At 44.3% G+C, this 21238-nt stretch overlaps 1 protein-coding gene across 10 annotated transcripts in view; it reads right to left on the bottom strand.

The window, feature by feature from the left end:
* EXOG (exo/endonuclease G) overlaps nucleotides 1–21238 on the bottom strand; it is a 52083-nt gene that overhangs the window by 8824 nt on the left and 22021 nt on the right. For 3 of the 10 annotated variants that reach the window (XR_001300113.2, XR_001300114.2, XR_002338211.1), the window contains 4 exons: nucleotides 14137–14638; nucleotides 2624–2688; nucleotides 1391–1578; nucleotides 708–888 (listed from right to left, as the gene is read on the bottom strand). Coding sequence is in view for 3 of the 10 variants with exons in the window: in XM_021071674.1 (XP_020927333.1) it covers nucleotides 14177–14638 (462 nt within the window). In the remaining 7 variants the exon portion in view is untranslated. Of the gene's footprint in view, nucleotides 1–707; nucleotides 889–1390; nucleotides 1579–2623; nucleotides 2689–11825; nucleotides 14639–21238 lie in introns of those variants that run through there. The other 7 variants (XR_002338207.1, XR_002338208.1, XR_002338210.1 and 4 more) reach the window with 5 other exon arrangements.

Below are 21238 nucleotides of genomic sequence, written 5' to 3'. Positions count from 1 at the left end.
CTGAAAGCTGATGGCCACAGGGACTGGAGGAGACAGAGTGAGGGGAGGAAACAAGAGGACCAGCCTCGAGGGGCATCCACGGAGAGCAATGGGTGCACCAGGCCCCAGCCCCACAGTCACTGCGGGAGTAGCTTGGCAGGGGTGGCCATCGTCCCTGGCTCTCTGCCAGAAAGGACTGAGAGAGGTTTGCCCCCACACCCCCAGGGAGGCTGAGCCTCACTAGCAGAGGCGAGGTCTCAGAGCCAGGGGCAGCTGAGAGTCAGGGAGGATGCAGGGTTGGCTGGGCCTGCCCAGCCAGGCAGGGAAATGGGGGTGGGGAGGAAGACACTGGCGTCTGGGCCAGCAGTGGCGTGGACCCCACCACCCCTCCCCACTGAAGGGCCTGTCACAAGGCGGCCGTGGCTCACACCCGCTTATCAGGGCTGGGGTGTGGAGAGGGTGTCACGGACGGGAGATAGGGCTGGGACAGGGCTGTCCACACCGGCCTGCTCTGCCTCCCTCATTCGCACCTCCTCAGAGGCCCCTCGGCCCACTTGTACCCCTCGGGCCCCAGGCTGCCACAGCCTGGCCCCTCCCCCCAGCACACCACCCCTGCAGGCCACCTCTCATGAAGGCGTGCTCTGCCGTGGACAACACAACAGGGAGGGAACCTGGAGACATCTGGCCCCAGATAGGAGACTAGGCCTAGGTAAGAGGACGCCTCTTACCTAAAATCAGACTGCAAGTATGCTTAGGAGCAGAGCAAGTCTCTGCCCCAAGACTAGAGCATGTCAGGGTCTCAGCCTCAGCCTGATACCCCTGAGGCAGAGTTCCAGGGCCACAGTGAAGGAGGCGTGAGGCACACATTGATTCCTAAGGAGCCTCGGTCTATTCAAGGTCCAGCCTCATCTGGAAGAGAGGACACAAACATGGCACACTGTCCTGGACTCCATGGACCTTGGATGAGATCCCAGGTCTCAGCCTGTGTCTAAAACGCAATGACAGCGAGAGGGGAACGGCTTCCTAGGCAGTTCGGGGCAGGGAGGAGCAGAGAGGCAATGGGGGCACAAAACACAGAAGCAAGGAGGCCAGGGAGAAGTCTGGGGCCCATCAGGGGAGGTGGTGGGAGCTAAAATATGCATCCTGCCTGGTGGGCTAAGGAGGAACCAGTTGGGCCGGGGCTGTGCTGAGGCTTTGGAGATGCTGCGGGAAGCCTGGCAAATTCAAGGCCACTGCCTGCCAGCTCCCCACCCCCATAGCCTTAGAAGACATTTGGGAAGAAAAGATCCCTGGGGTATAACCAGAGGCAGGAAATCCTGGGCCTGGAGAAGAACTGGGGCTGGGAGAAGGCAAGGATAGAAATAATTCCAAGATTCTGGCTGGGGGTGGGGGCCAGGGCAGGGGTCCATACCTGCACACAGCTGGAAGACTTAATTTTAACTCTGCTTCTCCTTGGCCCCAACACACAAAAGCTCTGCTCAGCACACTCTGACTGGCACCGCCTTGCTTCCATCTTCCCACTAGGATGGACAGCCTCCAGGCCAGACCCTCTGGAGGCTGGTGAAGGGTGAGTGGGGAAAGCACGTGGGGAGCTCAAACCTGCCAGAAACACCGGGAGTCATCCCAGACCCAAGCACATAGCCAGGGCCCTGCAGACCAAGGCCCGTGCCATCCTGCCCCCTCTGAGAAGCCTTGCCCACAGCCAGTCTGTCAACTGGTCAAACTGGTCTCTTCAGGGGGACTGACCCACCGGCCAGGCCCTAGTCCCCAGCCTTCCCGGATTCTCTCATAAGGACAATGAGCATGTTGGGACTCAAGCAGGATAAACTCAACATTTCTGACTTGCTTGTAACTCTAAAACATTTCTTGGACACCTGTTATTTACAAACCCCTCTGGAGCTCCCAGAAAAGTCAACTCCACTATCTGCCTGTCTCCAGGAAGTCAGCAGGCCTAGTAGGGCTAAGGCAAGTAAATGATGAATGACTGAATTACAAAGCAAAGTAAAATAATTACCCTTGGGGCACAGAGGGCAACATTAGACTGGGAGCCAGAAAAACCTAAGTTGTAAATTCCTAGAGTTTAAGCGTCCTCATTTGTGAAAGATGGTGAACAGCAGGTATCTGAATGGCAGATGGAGTAAACTCTGATGTGAACTCACTTTGTAACCCACAAAGCACTGACAGGGCCAAAGGGTTTTAGCAACGCAATATAGTCTCAGACAGAATTGCTTCCGCCTGGTCCAGCGCTTAACACCATTCTAAGCTTAGGCCCTCCCTGTCACCTTCTCAGGACAGGATGACCTGATCAGCTACTGCCTTTGTCTGCTCGGGCTGCTAATGGACTGGGGCCCCTTATAAACAGAACTGTATTTCTTATAGTCCTAGAGATGGAGAAATCCAAGATCAAGGTGCTTGTAGATTTGGAGTCTGGTGCGGTCCGGCTTTCTGGCTCAGCCCTCTCTCCAGTGTCTTATGTGAGAGAAGGGCCATGAGAGCTTGCTGGGCTCTTTCTCATAAGGGCACTAAGCCCGTCCATGAGGGCAGAGCTCATCACCTCCCAAAGGCCCCACCTCCTAATAGCATCACACTGGTGACCAGGTTTCAACGCACAGATTTAGGGGGACACACACTCGCATTAACTCACCGTCATTGGCTGTCATTCATTCAGGGCTTGCCAAAGTGCCTACGCAATCTTGTTCAAACCTCAACCTGTTCCAGATAAGGAAAGAGACTCAGAAGGATGAAGATGGTGGCCCACGGCTGCCATGCCAAGTGGGAAGATGGGCTGGTCAGCCAAGTGTGCACACCTGCACAGGGCAGGTGTCCACAGCGCTGGACCAGCCACACTGTGTGCATCCAGAGGTGCAGTGGGCAGTCTCCCCGTCCCAGTGATTCACAGGCAGACTGTCATGGAGAACTAGCTCTGCATTATGCAATCAATTCAGTGTTTGTTTTGTGTGTGTGTGTGTGTGTGTTTTTCCAGCCTTGCCTGTGGCATGTGGAAGTTCCTAGGTCAGGGATCGAACCTGCACCACAGCTATAACCAGTACCACAGCAGTGACAATGCCTAATCCTTAACCTGCTGAGTCACGAGGGAACACCTAGTGTTTTTTTTATTTTTTCCATTATAGTTGATTTACAGTGTTCTGCCAATTTTACTGTACAGCAAAGTGACCCAGTAATACATATATATAAATATATATATACACACAAGCATATATATACATATATTCTTTTTCTCACATTATCCTCCATCATGTTCCATCACAAGTGACTGGATATAGTTCCCAGTGCTATACAGCAGGATCTCATTGCTCATCCATTCCAAATGCAACAGTTTGCACCTATCAACCCCAGATTCCCAGTCCATCCCACTCCCTCCCCCTCCCCCTCGGCAACCATGAGTCTGTTCTCTAAGTCCATGAGTTTCTTTTCTGTGAGAAGGTTCATTTGTGCCATATATTAGATTCCAGATATGTGATATCATATGTATTTGTCTTTCTCTTTCTTACTTAGTATGAGAGTCTCTAGTTCCATCCATGTTGTTGCAAATGGTATTATTTTGTTCTTTTTTATGGCTGAGGAGTATTCCATTGTGTATATATACCACATCTTCTTAATCCATTCATCTGTTGATGGACATTTAGGTTGTTTCCATGTCTTGGCTATTATGAACAGTGCTGAAGTGAACATACAGACGCATGTATCTTTTTCATTGAAAGTTTTGTCCAGATATATGCCTAAGAGTGAGATTGCTGGGTCATATGGTAGTGCTTTTTTTTTTAAAAGACAGAAGAGGGAGTTCCCTTTGTGGCTCAGTGGAGCCAATTAGGAACCTTGAAGATGCGGGTTTGATCCCTGGCCTCATTCAGTGGGTTAAGGATCTGGTGTTGCCATGAGCTATGGTGTAGGTTGTAGATGCAGCTAGGATCCCACGTGGCTATGGAGTAGGACAGCATCTGTGGCTCTGATTCAACCCCTAGCCTGGGAATTTCCATATGCCACACCTGTAGCCCTAAAAAACAAACAAACGAACAAACAAAAAGACACAGAAGAGAACTGAACTTAAGTTCTAAAAATATCAGAGCCCATTATTATCACATGAAGATTGTGGGGTGAATGTGTGAAGCAGGTTGCCATGTAAAATGAATTTTTTACCAAAGTGACCTTCCTTGGCTCTGTCTCCTTCAATGTTTTTAACAGACACTTTGAAGGCTTATTTATCTAATCTGCAATCTCAAAGCTGGGAGGCGTAGCTAACTTGTCAGATGGCCAAATCAAGGACCATCAATAATGTGAACTCGCTTGAAGATGGGTAGAAACTATAATAAAACCTTAACAGCTGGGCATACATATAATGTCATATTTGAGTTCCAAAAACTGACTATGTAAGCACATGATGGGAAAGTGACTTGACAGTAGGTCATGTGGAAAAGACCTGAAGCTGTTAGTTGGAGTGAGCTCCACAGGAACCAGCAGTGCAGTACAGTGAGAAAAGTGGGATGTCAACCCCCCGACTCAATTCAGCACAACCACTACCTCATCCTGAAGCTTTGCTTAGATGTGGAGGGCCTATAAAGTCATGCTGACAGGTCTAAAACCCACGAATGCCTGAGTATGAACTGAAATGCCCTGATATCTTTAGCGTGATCTAAAAATCAAGATTTTCGAATTAGGTTAAGATGGCGGAGGAGTAGGATGTGGAGCTCATCCTCTTCCACAAATAGATCGGGAAAAAAAAACAAAAACAAAAACAATTCACACAGAACATCTACTGAACACTGGCAGAAGACCTCAGACTTCCAAAAGGGCAAGAAAACCTCCACGCAGCTAGGTAGGACAAAAGTTTAAAAAAGGGGTGGGGCGGGGAGAAAGAGGAGCAGGGACGGGACCAGAGTTCCTAGGAGGGAGCTGTGAAAGAGAGGAGGAATCCGTACCCGGGAGTACGGGGAGATCATCCAGGATGGAGGAGGAGCCTCAAAGCCTCAGAGAAAGCACAGCAGCCAGTCTGAGCAGGCAAAGCACAGACAGCTGCACAGATGGTCGGTGCCACAGCCTGGTGCATCCCAGCCTGAGATACTCGGGCAGAGTCTGGGTGCTGAGGCTCCAACTTCGGAGGTCAGTCCCAGGGAGAGGACTGCGCGGTTGGCTGCATAGAAAAAGCCTGAGGGGCTAGGGAGCAGTGCACCACAGCCAAGGGAGTGCGGAAGGAGGCCTAGGCCTGCAGAGAAGCAAGGTGTCACTGTTGCAGAGCATGAAGGGAGGGAAGCAGGATGGCCAGGGAACTTCTTTCTCTGCACACACACAGGCTTTCAGGCAGCAGGGCACCTCTTACACAGGATGGGGTGGATGCAAGCTGCCACAGCCAGCTCAGACTCCAGAAGCTACCACCTGCCACCCCACTACCCAAGGGATCACCGCCACTGTGGTGGGCTCTACAATAGGCACCACCCACCGCCCCCACCTCCTTGGGAGCACACACGACCCACCACTGCCACTACTGCTGAGGGCCCTGTAACCAGGTTCTGCCCACTGCCCCCACCTTGCCATGGGTTGCCACCACTGCCAAGGGCTCTGAGACCAGGTACCACCTCAGAAGCTACCCACTGCCCTCACCTCCGGAGAGCATGCAGACTGTGTACCTGTGAGCCCCCTATCAAAGGGATAAAAGACTGCACACACTGAGGAAAGTGATAACACACATCCAAATGAAAAGCAGCCCTCACACAAAGATACACACAAATAGTAAATCCACACAAGCTACCCAGGAATGCTCCCAGGTATAAACAGTCCTCCAAGACAATAGTAGATAGGAGTTTCCATCATGGCACAGCGGAAACGAATCTGACTAGGAACCATGAGGTTGTGGGTTTGATCCCTGACCTCGCTCAGTGGGTTAGGGATCTGGTGTTGCTGTGAGCTGTGGTATAGGAGCTATAGCTCCAATTAGACCTCTAGCCTGGGAATCTCCATATGCTGCAGGTGAAGCCCTAAAAAGCAAAAAAAAAAAAAACCAGTAGGTAGCTGTTGCCCCTAAACTCACAGAGTAAGAGAAATATAAGCAAAATGATGAAGCAAAGGAACCATTCCCAGTTAAAATAATAGAACAATTCCCCTGAAGAAACAAACAATGAAACAGACCTCTTCAGTATAAGACACCAAATACAAAAAGGAGGTAATGAAAACACTGAGGGAATTAAGAAAGGCTATCAAAAGAAATGCAGATTACTGTAAAAAGAAACTAGAAACTCTAAGGAGGAGCCAAGAAAAATTACAAAATTCACTTGCCAAAACCTGAACTAAAGGCAATGTATAGCAGAATATATAATACAAAAGAACAAATACATGACTTAAAAGATAGAATAATGGAAATCACTCAATCAGCACAGCAGACAGAAAGCCAAATAGGAAAAAAAAAAAAAAATGAAAGCAATGTAAGAGATCTAGGGGATAATATCGTGCATGTCAACCTATACATATTAAGGATTCCAGAAGGAGAAGAAAGAAAAAATGGGATTGAAATTGTATTTGAAAAATGTATGGCAAAAAATGTTCCAAACCTAAAGAAAGAAATAGATATTCATGGAGTTCAGTGGTTAACGAATCCGACTGGGAACCATGAGATTGCAGGTTCAATCCCTGGCCTTGCTCAGTGGGTTAAGGATCCGGCGTTGCTGTGAGCTGTGGTGTAGGTTGCAGACACGGCTTGGATCCTGCCTTGCTGTGGTTCTGGCGTAGGCCGGCATCTACAGCTCCAATTCGACCCCTAGCCTGGGAACCTCCATATGCTGCAGGAGCGCCCAAGAAATGGCAAAAAGACCCCCCCCAAAAAAAAGAAATAGATATTCAGATACAGAAAGCACAGATGGTCCCAAACAAGATGAACCCAAACAGACCTGAACCAAGACACAGTATAATAAAAATAGCAAAAGTTAAAGATAAGGAGACAATTATAGCCAAGACATGGAAACAACCTAAATGTCCAGTGACAAAGGAGTGGATAAAGACATGGTACATATACACAGTGGAATATTACTCAGCCATTAAAAGGAATGAAATAACAGCATTTTTAGCAACATGAATAGACCTAGAAATCATCATGCTAAGTCAGTCAGTCAATGAGACATCACTATCAAATGCTATCACTTACATGTGGAATCTGAAAAAAAGACACAAAGACACAATGAACTTCTTTGCAGAACAGATACTGACTCACAGACTTTGAAAAACTTATGATTTCCAAAGGAGACAAGTTGGAGGGTGGGGGATAGGCTGGGGGTTTGGGATGGAAATGCTATAAAACTGGGTTGTGATGATAATTGTATAACTACAAATGTAATAAATTCATTGAGTAATGTATTAAAAAAAGATAAGGAGAAGATTATAAAGGCAGCAAGAGAAAAACCAAAGAGTTAATTACAAGGGAATCTCCATAAGGCTATCAGCTGATTTCTCTATGGAAACACTACAGGACAGAAGGGAGTGGCAAGATACATTCAAATTTCTGGAAGGGAAAAATCTGCAACCTAGAATACTCTACCTAGCAAGATTATCATTTAAAAGAGGAGAAACAGGAGTTCCCGTCATGGCTCAGCAGTAATGACCTGACTAGGATCTGTGAGGACACAGGCCTAAACCCTGGCCTCACTCAGTGGGTTAAGGATTTAGCATTGCTATGAGCTGATGTGTAGGTCACAGACGCAGCTTAGATCTGATGTTGCTGTGGCTGTGGTGTAGGCCAGCTGCAACAGCTCCGATTCGACCCCCTAGCCTGGGAACTTCCATATGCTGTGACTGCAGCCCTAAAAAAGAAAAATAATAAAAATAAATGAGGAGAAATAAATTATTTTTCAGACAAGCAAAAACTAAAAGAATACAGCAATACTAAGCCTATTCTAAAAGAAATATTGAAAGGTGTATACTGAACAGAAAAGAAATAAGATACAGGACAGAGGAAATCACAATTGGAAGGTAATCACTTAAATAAGCAATTATACAGATCAAAAAGAAAAAAAAAATCTCTTTGTGAAAGGAACAATAAACACAGGGAACAGCAAAAAGATAAACATGAAGATATGAAAAAGGTCATCAAAATCCTAAAATGTGGGGAAGGAGAGTAAGAAAATGTAGACTCCTTTTTTTCGGAATGTGTTTGAGCCTATATCACTATCAGTCTAAAGCAAGTGGTTACAGGAAGGCATTAATATACTCGAAAAACAGGACAAGCACAAATCAAAAGCAAACAATAGATACCAAAAAAACACAAAGAAGAGGACACCAGCATAAAATAAAAAGGAAATCATCAAACCACAAAAGGAAAAAGTGAGGATAAACATGCAATCAACTGGAAAACAAGGTTTAAAATGGCAATAAATACATAGGTATCAATAATCACCTTAAAAGTCAATGGACTGAATGCTCCAGTCAAAGCATACAGAGTTGCAGACTGGATTAAAATACAAGAGCCTACAATATGCTGCCTATAAGAGACTCACCTTGGGGCAAAGCACAAACATAGATTGAAAGTGAGGGGATGGAAAAAGCTATTTCATGCAAATGGAAACAAGAAAGTGGGAGTCGCCATACTCATATCAACAAAATAGACTTTAAAACAAATGCCATAAAGTAAGATAAAGAAAGAGACTATAGTGTTAAAAGGATTAATTCAAGAAGAGGATATTACACTTATCAACATATATGCACCTAATACAGAAGCACCCAAATAACTAAAAAAAATACTAACAGACATAAAGAGAAAAATTGATAGGAATACAAAATAGTAGGAGACTTCAACACCCAACTTACCATGGACAGCTCTTTTAGACATAAAATCAATAAAGGAACAGAGATCCTAAATGACACAATTGAACAGTTAGACTTAATTGATATCTTCAGGACATTAAATCCAAAAAAATCAGAATGTACATTCTTTTCACATGCACAGAGAACATTCTCTAGGATTAACCACACATTACGGCACAAAACTAACCTCAACAAATTTAAGCATAGAGAAAGTATTTCAAGCATCTTCTCTGACCAACATGGCATGAAACTGGCTATCAACCATAGTAAAAGAAATGAGAAAAAATCTGACTACATGGAGACTAAACAGCAGGTTACTAAAATACAAATGGGTCAATGAGGTGATGAAAAAGGAAATTAAAAAATACCTTGAGATAAATAACAAAGAAACTATAACCATACAAAACCTACAGGATGCCAAAAAACCAGTTCTTAGAGGGAAGTTCATAGCGATACAGGCCTTCCTCAAAAAACAAAAATCTCAAATAACCTAAACTACCACCTAAAAGAATTAGAAAAAGAAGAAAAAAGAAAATCTAAAGTCAGCAGAAGGAAGGAAATAATAAAGATCAGAGAGGAGGAGTTCCTATTGTGGCTTAGCTGGTTAAGAACCCAACTAGTATCCATGAGGATGTGGGTCTGACCCCTGGCCTCACTCATGGGTTAAGGATCTGGCGTTGCCGTGAGCTGTGGTGTAGGTTGCAGGTGTGGCTCAGACCCCATGTTGCTGTGGCTGTGGTTTAAGTCAGCAGCTGCAGTTCCAATTTGACTTAGCCTGGGAACTTCCATATGCTTCAGGTACAGCCCTAAAAAGACCAAAAAAAAAAAAAAAAAAAAAAAAGAGAGAGAGACAGAGAGAGTTTAAAAAAAAAATAGAAAAAAAAATCCGTAAACCCAAGAGCTGCTTCTTTGAAAGGGAGCAAAACTGACAAATCTCTGGCCAGGCTCACCAAGAAGAAAAGAGAGATAACCCAAATAAACAATATAAGAAATGAAAAAGGGGAACCTCAACTGATACTGCAGAAATACCAAAAAAAAAAAAAAAAAAAAAAGTAACAGTATTCTATAAACAATTATCTGTCAACAAATTTTACAACCTAAAAGAAATGTACAACTTACATAGAGTCCACCAAAATTGAACCAGGCAGAAAACAATGATAATTTGAACACACTGATCACTAGAAATGGAATAGAATCGTTTGAAAAAAAAAAAACTCCCTACAAAAAAAAGTCCCGGACCAGAACTGCCAGAGTAATCCTGAGAAAAAAAAACAAAGCAAAAAGCATAACTCTCCCAGACTTCAGATAATACTACAAAGCTATAATAATCAAAACAGCATGGCAGTGGTATGAAAACAGACATCTGGATCAATGGAACAAAACAGAGAGCCAAGGAGTTCTCACCACAGCACAGTGGTTAAGAATCCGACTGCAGTGGTACAGGTTGCTAGAGGTGTGCATTCAATCCCTTGACCAGCACAGTGGATTAAAGGATTTGACATTGCCACAGCTGCAGCATAAGTCACACCTGTGGCTTGGATTCAATGCCTGGCCCAGGAACTTCCACATGCCACTGGTGTAGCCATAACATTTTTCGAAAATTTAAAAATTTTAAAAAGAATAGAGAATCCGACTAGGAACCATGAGGTTGTGGGTTCAATCCCTGGACCTGCTCAGTGGATTAAGCATCCAAGCGTTGCCATGAGCTGTGGTGTAGGTTGCAGACACGGGCCAGGATCTGGCATTGCTGTGGCTGTGGTACAGGCCAGCAGCTTTAGCTCCAATTAGACGCCTAGACTGGGAACCTCCATATGCTGTGGGTATGGCCCTAAAAAAAAGGAAAAAAAATAAATAAATAAAATAAAATAAAAAGAAAAGAGAGCCCAGAAATAAACCCATACTGATACGATCAATTAATCTTTGACAAAGGAGGCAAGAATATAAAATGGGAAAAAGTCTCTTCAGCAAATGGTGCAGGGAAAATTGGACATCTGCATGTAAATCAGTGAAATTAGAACACACCCTCATACCATGCACAAAAATACACTGAAAATGGCTTAAAGACTTAAACATAGACATGGCACCATTAAACTCCTAGAAGGGAACATAGGCAAAACATTCTCTGACATCAATCATACAAATGGTTTCTCAGGTCAGTCTCCCAATGCAATAGAAATACAAACAAAAATAAACAAATGGGACCTAATCAAACTTACAGTTTTTTGCACAGCAAAGGAAACCATTAAAAAAAAAAAAAAAAAAAAAAAGACAGCCTACAGAATGGGAGAAAATATTTGTAAATGATGCAATCAACAAGGGGTTAATCTCCAAAATACACAAACAAGTCACACAACTCAACAACAAAAAAAACAACCCAATCAAAAAATGGGCAGAAGATAAAATAGACATTTCTCCAAAGAAAATATACAGATGGTCAGTAGGCACATGAAAAGATGCTCATTATGACTAATTATTAGAGAAATTCAAATCAGAACTACAATGAGGTACTACCTCACACTGGTCAGAGTAGTCAACATTAATAAGTCTATAAATAACAAATGCTGGAGAGGGTCTGGAGAAAAAGGAACCCTCCTACACTGTTGGTGGGAATGTAAACTGGTACAACCACTATGGAAAACAGTGTGGAGGTTTTTCAGAAAACTAAATATAGAACTACCATATGATCCATCAATCCCACTCCTAGGGATATATCCAGACAAAACTATAATTCAAAAAGATACATGCACCCCTCTGTTCATAGTGGTACTGTTCACAATAGCCAAGACATGGAAACAACCAAAATGTCCATCGACAGATGAATGGATTAAGATATGGTATATGTATACAATGAAATATTACTCAGGCATAAAAAAGAATGAAATAATGCCATTTGCATCAACATGGATGCAACTAGAGATTCTTATACTAAGTGAAGTCAGAGAAAGACAAATATCATATGATATCACTTATATGTGCAATCTAAAATATGACACAAATGAACCTATCTACAAAACCGAAACAGACTCACAGACATACAGAACAGACTTGTGGTTGCCAAGGGGGAGGAGGGAGGGAGTGGGATAGACTGGGTGCTTGGGGTTAGCAGATGCAAACTATTAGATTTAGAATGGATAAAAAACAAAGTCCTACTGTACAGCACAGGGAAACTATTTCCAATCTCCTGCCAGAGACCTTGATGGAAAAGAATATATATAAAACTGAATCACTTTGTTGTATAGCAGAAATTGGCACAATATTGCAAATCAACTATACTTTAATAAAAAATATAATCTTTTTTTAAAGAATCAAAATTCTCTACCATTGATGTGGAGATGCAGGAGTGAAAACAGCATGGGAATAACTACAAGGCTGCTGGAAATTCAGTTCAGAGGGGAGCATAGTGACACGGCTGGAGGATAGCAGATGGGGTTCACCTCTAGAGGTGGGGGCAGGTACCCAGAACTTTGCATAAAGAGCCGCCTTCGGGCTTCTGGAAAAACATCGAGACCCCACCATCACCTCTCCAACAAGGAGAGCAGAGAAAGTCACAGATTTTCTGGTCACAGTGACATTTTAGCTTTTTCCCCCTGAGAAGAAGACTGGCACAAGCTGATGAGGAACAGAGTGACAGCACAGGCTGCTAGTGATTAGGCTATGGTGTTCTTACCCCCAACTTCTTATTTACCCAAACAAAGTAGAACAAGGTCAACAATTACCATCTTACTTAAAGCCTTTAGACAAACACAAAAACACCACAAAAATTGTTCTTGCAACACCACCTGGAAGAACAACAGAGACAGGACACATTCAGACAAATTCCTGTGCCCTATTTGAAGATGTTTTACCACCTATGCCTATGATAGTCCGTGAAAGGATTCCACGTAAACCCAAATCTACAGATCAGGCTCAGAAAAGAGCCATTGTTTCCCCCAGAGGTAATATCTTTGGCCCAACCACCACCCAACCTGGCCAGGTGGACAGGCAGGCACAAGGCAAACAAGCCAGAAATCTGCAACACAGACCCTCCTTGGGTTCCTTAATCTCTGGAACAAAAAGCTCCTCTGGAAAGCAAGGGACTCATCAATCTGGCATCAGCCAGTCACCAGCAGAACTGCATTTCTGAAGGTAAGTCCAAACTCTGATAAACCCCCAAAAGCACAATTCTCTACCTTTCAAATACCTGACTGTTTCTTCCCAAAGAACTAACGAGGGCTCAAGTCAGAGAATACTGAAGTCCTTTTGATTTGATGGCAGACAAGAAAATCCAGACCGCTCTTACCAAGCAGGCCCCAGGATCACAAGACACCACTGCAGGATGTCTTTCTGAGTCAGAAGCTTCCATGCCGGGGAAGATTTTAATGCACCCCAAGCTGTCTTTCCTAGCCCTGTGTGCCTCATTCCTTGTGGATGACATCTTTAGGAAGATGAACCTTGGGCAAAATGTTTAGGTTCTCCAGGCTTCAATTTCCTTACGGGTAAAACAAGGACAGATTTACCTCAGAGGTTGGTTATAACATAACACCTGTAAAGCAATGAGTTTAGTATCGAGAACATAGTAAGTGAGCAGAAAATGTAGTTGTTGAGTGAAATGTGACAGAAGTGCAGGAAGAGCAGTTCCATGAGAAGAGAAACAGGAAACAAATATCCAATACATATGGTCAGCATAATACATAGAAGATATCTAAACGCCATCCCTAAGACCAGCTCAAGTCCTAGGGAAAGAAAACATTAAAAAAAAAAAAAAAAAAAAGGGGGGGAAAAAAGGAAATGTGTAACGTACAATATTGGGTTCCAAGGAGGCCGCACAGGTACACCAATGACACTCTATTATGAGTGGAGGCAGAAAAAAGGCCTTCACACCCTCTCCATCCAGAGGGACACACACAGCACCACCTGCAGACCCAACCCTCCCCTTAACCTGACATAGACCACCATCTGAGGGTGTTAGTTTCCTATGTAATCAGTTTCCACATAAAAAAAAAAATGCTAACCAAAAAATTTGACATCTTTCATCTGTGGGAGAGAAATCTTTTTTTTTTTTTTGCTTTTTAGGGCCGCATCCACGGCATATGGAGGTTCCCAGGCTAGGGGTCAAATTGGAGCTACAGCTGCTGGCCTACACCACACTCAGCAACTCAGGATCCGAGCCACGTCTGTGACCTGCACCACAGCTTGCGACAATGCCAGATTCTTAACCTACTGAGCGAGGCCAGGGATCAAATTCTCAACATCATGGTTTGTAGTCGGATTCGTTTCCACTGCGCCACAATGGGAACTCCAAAATTTAGTCTTAAGTTTAGGATTCCATCTTTTAAAGTAGAGCCACTAAAACACAGTAGCCTAAAGAGGCCGCACCTGCTTCATGGCACATGACGTCACATTTCTGGGCTAAGAACTACGAGGGCTTTCTCTCCAGGACTTCCGACTGCTCCAGGGCTCTGAGTTCTTCAAGTTTCTTCTTGTAGCGAGTCATGAAGTACTCGTCGGGTTCGATGCCTGAGCTCCTCAAATTTTCCATGACCTTTTCCAGTCTGAGTACTGATCGGGCTCCCTCAATCTTTCTTGTGCTCAGGTACAAAGTGAACTCCCGGAAATCCAGGAGCTTACAGGTGTCCACCTCACAGATGTTTCTGATGTCACTAGTTCTGTCCAGATGAGGGAAAAACACCAGGCCTGACAACTTCTCCAGATCCCGCAGGCTCACCTGGAACTCACTCAATTGAGGCTGGAAGCCGATGGCCTCATTGGGCACCACAAAGGCCCCCAGTGCCAGGGGCTCAGCAGACTCTGGGCTTCTGCGTGCCAGGATCACCTTGTAGAGGTGCGAGGGCACTGCCACGTTGTCCTTGCCAATCACCTAAGAACAAAAAGCAACCATATTAACGATGGTAATTTGCACTAGCAGGTCCCAAATTTTTCCTGAAAAGACCTTTAGATGCTGGAGTTCCCGTCGTGGTGCAGCGGAAACGAATCCGACTAGGAACCATGAGGTTGCGGGTTCCATCCCTGGCCTCACTCAATGGGTTAAAGATCTGGCATTGCCGTGAGCTGTAGTGTAGGTTGCAGACGCGGCTCAGATCCCACACTGCTATGGCTGTGGTGTAGGCCGACAGCTGTAGTTCTGATTGGACCCCTAGCCTAGAAACTTCCACGTGCTGCAGGTGCAGCCCTAAAAAGCAAAAAAAATAAGAATAAAAAATAAAATAAAAATAATAAAGACCTTTAGATGCATTTCTGAAAATGCACTTATAAGCTACCCCACCCCATCCCAATGGATCTAAATTCAGCTGCCAAAGGTAGTAATAAACCATACCACAGATTCAGAGAAGATGAGCATTTAACAGGTAGATTCCCATCATCTTTAAAGTGATCACCCCAAAGAGCATGGGCCCCATTCTCTGTTCTGTTTTACAAAGAGAATGCCATGAGTTGAGTCTGGGTTTTTGGTTTTGTTTTGTTTCTTTTTTCTTTTTCACCTGTGCCCACTGCATATAGAAGTTCCTAAGCCAGGGATCAAATCCAAGCCACAGCTGCAATTTACATCACAGCTGCAGCAATGCTGGATTCTTAACCCTGTATGCCACAGGGGGAACTCTGAGTTTTTTTTTTTGTCTTTTTGTCTGTTTTTTTTTGTTGTTGTTTTGTTGTTGTTGTTGTTGCTATTTCTTGGGCCGCTCCCACGGCATATGGAGGTTCCCAGGCTAGGGGTCCAATCGGAGCTGCAGCCACCGGCCTACGCCAGAGCCACAGCAACGCGGGATCCGAGCCGCGTCTGCAACCTACACCACAGCTCACGGCAACGCCGGATCGTTAACCCACTGAGCAAGGGCAGGGACCGAACCCGCAACCTCATGGTTCCTAGTCGGATTCGCCAACCACTGCGCCACGACGGGAACTCCGGGAACTCTGAGTTTTTTAATGGACAGGAAAGGCTGTCACTTTTCCTTTGTCTCGTAATCAGAACTTCTGGTGCTCTAAACATTCGAAGGTCAAATTGCCAGCTTGGGAACTCCCAGCTCTAGAAGTAAAAATACGGCCTTCAGTTTATCAAATTCACTACGGAGCTAAACAAGTAACCTTTCAAGAAACAGCTGGACAACCACATCGGTACTGCTATCTCCAGCACTGCCTAGACAGTGGCTCATTTTTAAATTACACTAGGCAAATGTAAATGCTGTTCGCTCAGAGTTTTGCACACTCTGGGGTCTGCTACCCAACACAGAGCTTCTGAATGTATCATCAAATCAAACACTTTGGAAAGGTATCCACACAACAAAGAGGCCAGAGCCAGGGTCAGACCTGAAAACAACTTGGTTGCCTGTGTAGGTTGGCCATAATAATGAAATAACACTGTTATGAAACCTTTTCAAATTTCCTTCCAATTGGCTTAAAAGCCATTATCTGTTTTCCGAAAAAGAAAAAATGAACATCCATTTCCTTAATGGTCTCCAATAAAATGACACAATTCAACTGCAATGTGCCTGCGGAACTGCTGCTCCTCCAGGCCCCCCCTTGGTAAGGCCTCCCCTCAAGACCAAACCCGCTTGCTGTGGGAGGCCCCCCTGGGAGGCCAGATAAGGCAGAGGGGTGAGAGCTACCAATAATTCTCTTCTGCTTTTCCCAAGCTCCTGCCTGCATGGCACACAGCCTAATGACACTGAGGCCACCTGCTGTCTAGCATGCATGGAGGTCCCGCCGCCAAGACCAACTATGGGGCTGAGGGGAAGACCCATCCGAGGGAATGATTTCCATAACCACCTGTCTTAGAAGTTAGTGAGGAGTTCCCGTTGTGGCGCAGTGGTTAATGAATCCGACTAGGAACCATGAGGTTTCGGGTTCGATCCCTGGCCTTGCTCAGTGGGTTAAGGATCCAGCGTTGCCGTGAGCTGTGGTGTAGGTTGCAGACGCGGCTCGAATCCCGCGTTGCTATGGCTCTGGTGTAGGCCAGTGGCTACGGCTCCAATTAGACCCCTAGCCTGGGAATCTCCATAAGCTGCAGAAGCAGCCCTAGAGAAGGCAAAAAGACCAAAAAAATAAAATAAAAAAAGAAGTTAGTGAAACTGGTTGGTCAGGGTGTAGTTTAGAGTAAGGTTTATGAAATTACAGAACCTACAGACACAAAATCTCCACCCTCTTCCTAAAAGTCATTTATGTGGCTGGGAAAATAAACATGCTCCTTGACAAAAAACATACTGAAGGTGAACTCAATGGAAGTCCACAACAGGCCCACAGACCACGAAGAGATGTTAACTCGGCAAAGCAACTCAGAGGCCCTGTGCCTGGCACTGCTGGAAACACAGACAGGAATAAGCTTTAAAGTAAATGCAGCTGGTGCTGTTCTCAAGAAGCTTCCCATCCAGGGGGTCAACACCCACAGCAGGCAGAACGGGGTGAGATGCCAACATGGTATCAAGAACAGCACTGAGGTGGTGGCTGCAGGGGAGGTCAGGGACCAGAACTGAGGGCACAGCTGCAGCGGAGCCATAGTTTACAAGGTTTGGGGGAGTGTTAAAGGGGCTTCACATGTTCCAGGCACTAACTAGCTGGGAGCCAACATTAAGCAAATCCTTGGTGCCATCTGGTGGACATCCTCCATCACTGCAGCAAAGTTCTCAGACTCCCAACTACAAGTCATTTGATTATTTTCTCTCCTCGTGGACCATCTACAAATGACAACCCTCAAAAATAATTAATCGGTCATGCCCATCTGCTGCCAACCAGGGCTTCTAATCAGGTGTATTAAATTCCAGCCAAAAGCAAAGAAGCTTAAGATTCATGGCTTTACCTCATGGAAAGGTATCAGTTCTATTAGATTTATAAAAACACACATAGCTAGAAGACCTCTAATACTACTACTCCTGAGAAAACTCACGGACACAGAAAGTCCTCGTAGGACCACAAAGTGTGACTCTTCCACCCATGACCACCTCATAAAATGTCAACAAAGAGGGGTAAAATACTATTCCCAGAAATAAAAAGAAAATGAAAACTCAGCCATTCCTTATTTCTCTGATTCAGTCTGCTTTGTTTCAGGAAGTAAACACCTTTAACTGTAACAGGGGAACCAGTCCTAAGTGGAAATTCAGAAAACTCATTGTTTCTTCCCTGAACACTAAAATTAAAAAAAAAAAAAAATTCTGAAACATTTCAGAGCTACCCTCCCCGTAGAGAACTCAATCTACCTAATAAATTCTTCCCACTCTGGAAAAACTGGAAGACTTTCATAAAGTGTTTCTAGAAACTTGGGTACTGAAGTAGAATGGTTCAGCATATGGAAACCCCAGAGACCTAGGGCTTTGTCTCCAAGCTGCAAGTCCTGTCCACCAATATCTTCTCTATTCATTCATAAAACAGGTAATAACAATCTCAAGCTGCCTGTCTCATAGAATAGTTATGAAGATATAAAAACACATTAGTTAAAAAAAAAAAAAAAAGTAGTTCCTGTTGTGGCTCTGCAGTTACAAACCTGAGTAGTTTCCATGAGGATGCAAGTTCAACCCTCAGCCGGGGAACTTCCATATGCCAAAGAGGCAGCCCTAAAAAGAAAAAAAAAAAAAAAAAAAGGAATTCCTGTCATGGCTTAGGGGTTAAGAACCCGACTAATACCCATGAGGACTTGGGTTTGATCCCCAGCCTTGCTCAGTGGGTTGCTGTGAGCTGTGGTGTAGACCGGCAGCTGCAGCTCCAGCTCCAATTTGAGCCCTAGCCCGGGAACTTCTATAAGCTGCAGGTGCAGCCCTAAAAAGAAAGGAAAAGATTTTGATATCTTCAAGCCCTATGTAAAAAGCTATTTTTGTAGTGGATGTCACTGAAAAGATAGGACTGCAATTGCATTTGGTACAAAAGATGGCTCTGCAGAGGGACAGTGGGGAAACACAGGAACAAGCAAGATTAGACCAGTTCAAGGTGGACAATAGGGTGTCAGGAGAAGAAAACAGGTAGTGCATAAATGATGCCCTAAACAAAGGACCCAAGGTCTTAACTCGAACCAAGTCTTCAGTATCAGCAAATTATATTATTTTCGTATAAGATTTAGGTATTAAAAATACTTGTACCAAGGAAATCCTTGCTGCTGGTAAATTACCAAAAAAAGCAATGAACTCCTGTCAAGATTGTAACAAAAACTGGAAATCAACTGTGAGTGACTAGAAAATACAATATACATAAACAATCATAAAGCTGACAATCACTGGAGACCTGAAATTAGTTTTAGTACATGCTGGCCTAAGCTTGTTTCCTCCCATCTGAGAGAGAGAGAGAGAGAGATGACAATTTGCTCCCCTATCCCACCCGCCCACAACTTCACACACACAGAGAGGGACCTTCATGCTGACTCAGCACTGGAAGAGACTGGCCACAAACAACACCCAGGCTAGCCGCCTGTCATGTCATATATACAGCAACTATGCCTTAAATCAAATAGTAAGCAGCACTGCAAGGAAAAAACATGTATCTTGAGACTCAGATAGAGGTAAGATATCTGGTGACAGTCCCACGGAAAGACAAAAGAAGAAATTCCAAAAATAAAACTGTTGGACACATCTAAAGACAAAGAATAAAGTCATGCCCATCAAGTGAAAGAAAGAGACCATGACAGTGTGACAAAGAGGGACTCCTTAGAGGACAGAGGAACAGGAAGTGAGGTATCACAAGGGGTGGGGAGTTAGCAGGGGTGTGGCCCGCCCCGTGTGCCACCTGTAAAGCCCCTGTGGGAGCTCCACGAAAGGGCAAACCCTGGGAAATGGTGCTTCTCACACTGGGTACCTGCCCTGGATAGAGGGGGAGATGCCAAGTCTGCGAACCAAGCACATTGTCCCTGTCAATTCTACTGGGCAATTTAAGATGGGGGTAGGGAAATATTTAACCGATAACTTACTTCAATTAAAATAAACAGATATGGAAATGAACAAAAGATTGCCTCTAGATCTCTGGAGGCATATTTTCAATTTCCTCCCCTTCTACGAGTTGGTGGAAGTTTGGGAAATAATGCTGTAGAAGGAAAATGCAGACTGCTAAGTATTTCTAACATCACCGCCACCACCATCAAACTAAAATCTGAAGCTCACTTTCTTGTCAGGTCAATTATAATGTTCAGGCCAGAATCTTCAGGTATGTTTCACTTGTCTGGATTCCATCTCTTCCTGAAACAGGCACATCAGAGAAAGCACATGGATGACCTAAGCTATAATAAAGGGGGTGATTCTGATTAGAGCTGTCAGATGACTCACTTCTGATAAAATCACTGCTACTCACCTTCCCTAAGGCTCACATCCACTCAAGTCCTATGATGCCGTGATTCCTTCCTACATATTCTATCAGACGTTTCTGCCTGACTATAAGGAATCCTCCTCTTGGCCCACTTTCGGTTTATTTTTGCTTGCTAGCAAATATCACTTGTAACTGCTCTCCACCCACACCATTTTTACCTCCTGGCCTTCAGCTCCTATATATGAACATCACAGCAATCCCTTTACTGCAGATTTCTGAAAGATTCAAAAACCAATGCTATCAATGACGGGCAATTCTCATACAAGTAGAGAGATCTGTCCTTTGACAATTACTAGTGATGTGACTTGGACCTGACCCCTGAAAACCTAATTTCCTACCCTACAAAAGAAGATAACCACTACTTATCCGTAAGAGCTGTTTGTGAGGACTGACTGGGATAGCATGAATAAAGCTTCCTACAGAGTAGGTGGTGTATGTGGCCCCCGAAAAACGCCAGTTCAACTGCTTCACATCCTCTGAGGTCTTACATGTATACTGCATTACCTAGATAGAAAAGTAAATACAACCCTCATTTTTATTAGCTACATTCTCCTAAAATAAGGTTCAGAGCTTAGCTGTAAACAAGCAGCCAATACTGGAGTTCTCCTGTGGCTCAGTAGGTTAAGGATCTATTGTTATCATTGCAGTGACTTGGGTTGCTGTTGTGCACGGGTTCAATCCCTGGCCTAGGAACTTCCACATGCTGCAGGCACAGCCAAAAAAAAAATTAAAAATTAAAGAAGACTCTTCAAAAAAAGAAAGAAGTAAATATTACTAAATGGCTGGATTTAAGAAAACAAAACATGAACACTTCTCAGGCATTCTAACACACATAATTTCAAAACATTCCCTTGGAAACAAGAATTCATAATTCAAACATGTTTTTATTTTATTTTTGCTTTTTAGGGCTGCACCCATGGCACAAGGAAGTTCCAGGCTAGGGATCAAATCAGAGATGTAGCCACCAGGCTTTGTCACAGCCACAGTGACATGGGATCCGAGCCACATCTGCCACCTACACCATAGCTCACAGCAATGCCACTCTTCAACCCACTGAACAGGGCCAGGGATTGAACCCATATCCTCATGGATACTAGTCAGGTTCATTTCCACTGAACCACAATGGGAACTCCTAAACACGTTTTTATTTCTCAAGAGGCACAGACCCATCTTGAGGGATGAGCAATGC

The sequence above is a fragment of the Sus scrofa genome, chromosome 13 (assembly GCF_000003025.6).
Source record: "Sus scrofa isolate TJ Tabasco breed Duroc chromosome 13, Sscrofa11.1, whole genome shotgun sequence".
NCBI lineage: Eukaryota > Metazoa > Chordata > Mammalia > Artiodactyla > Suidae > Sus > Sus scrofa.
This window is presented reverse-complemented; position numbering and strand designations above follow the sequence as displayed.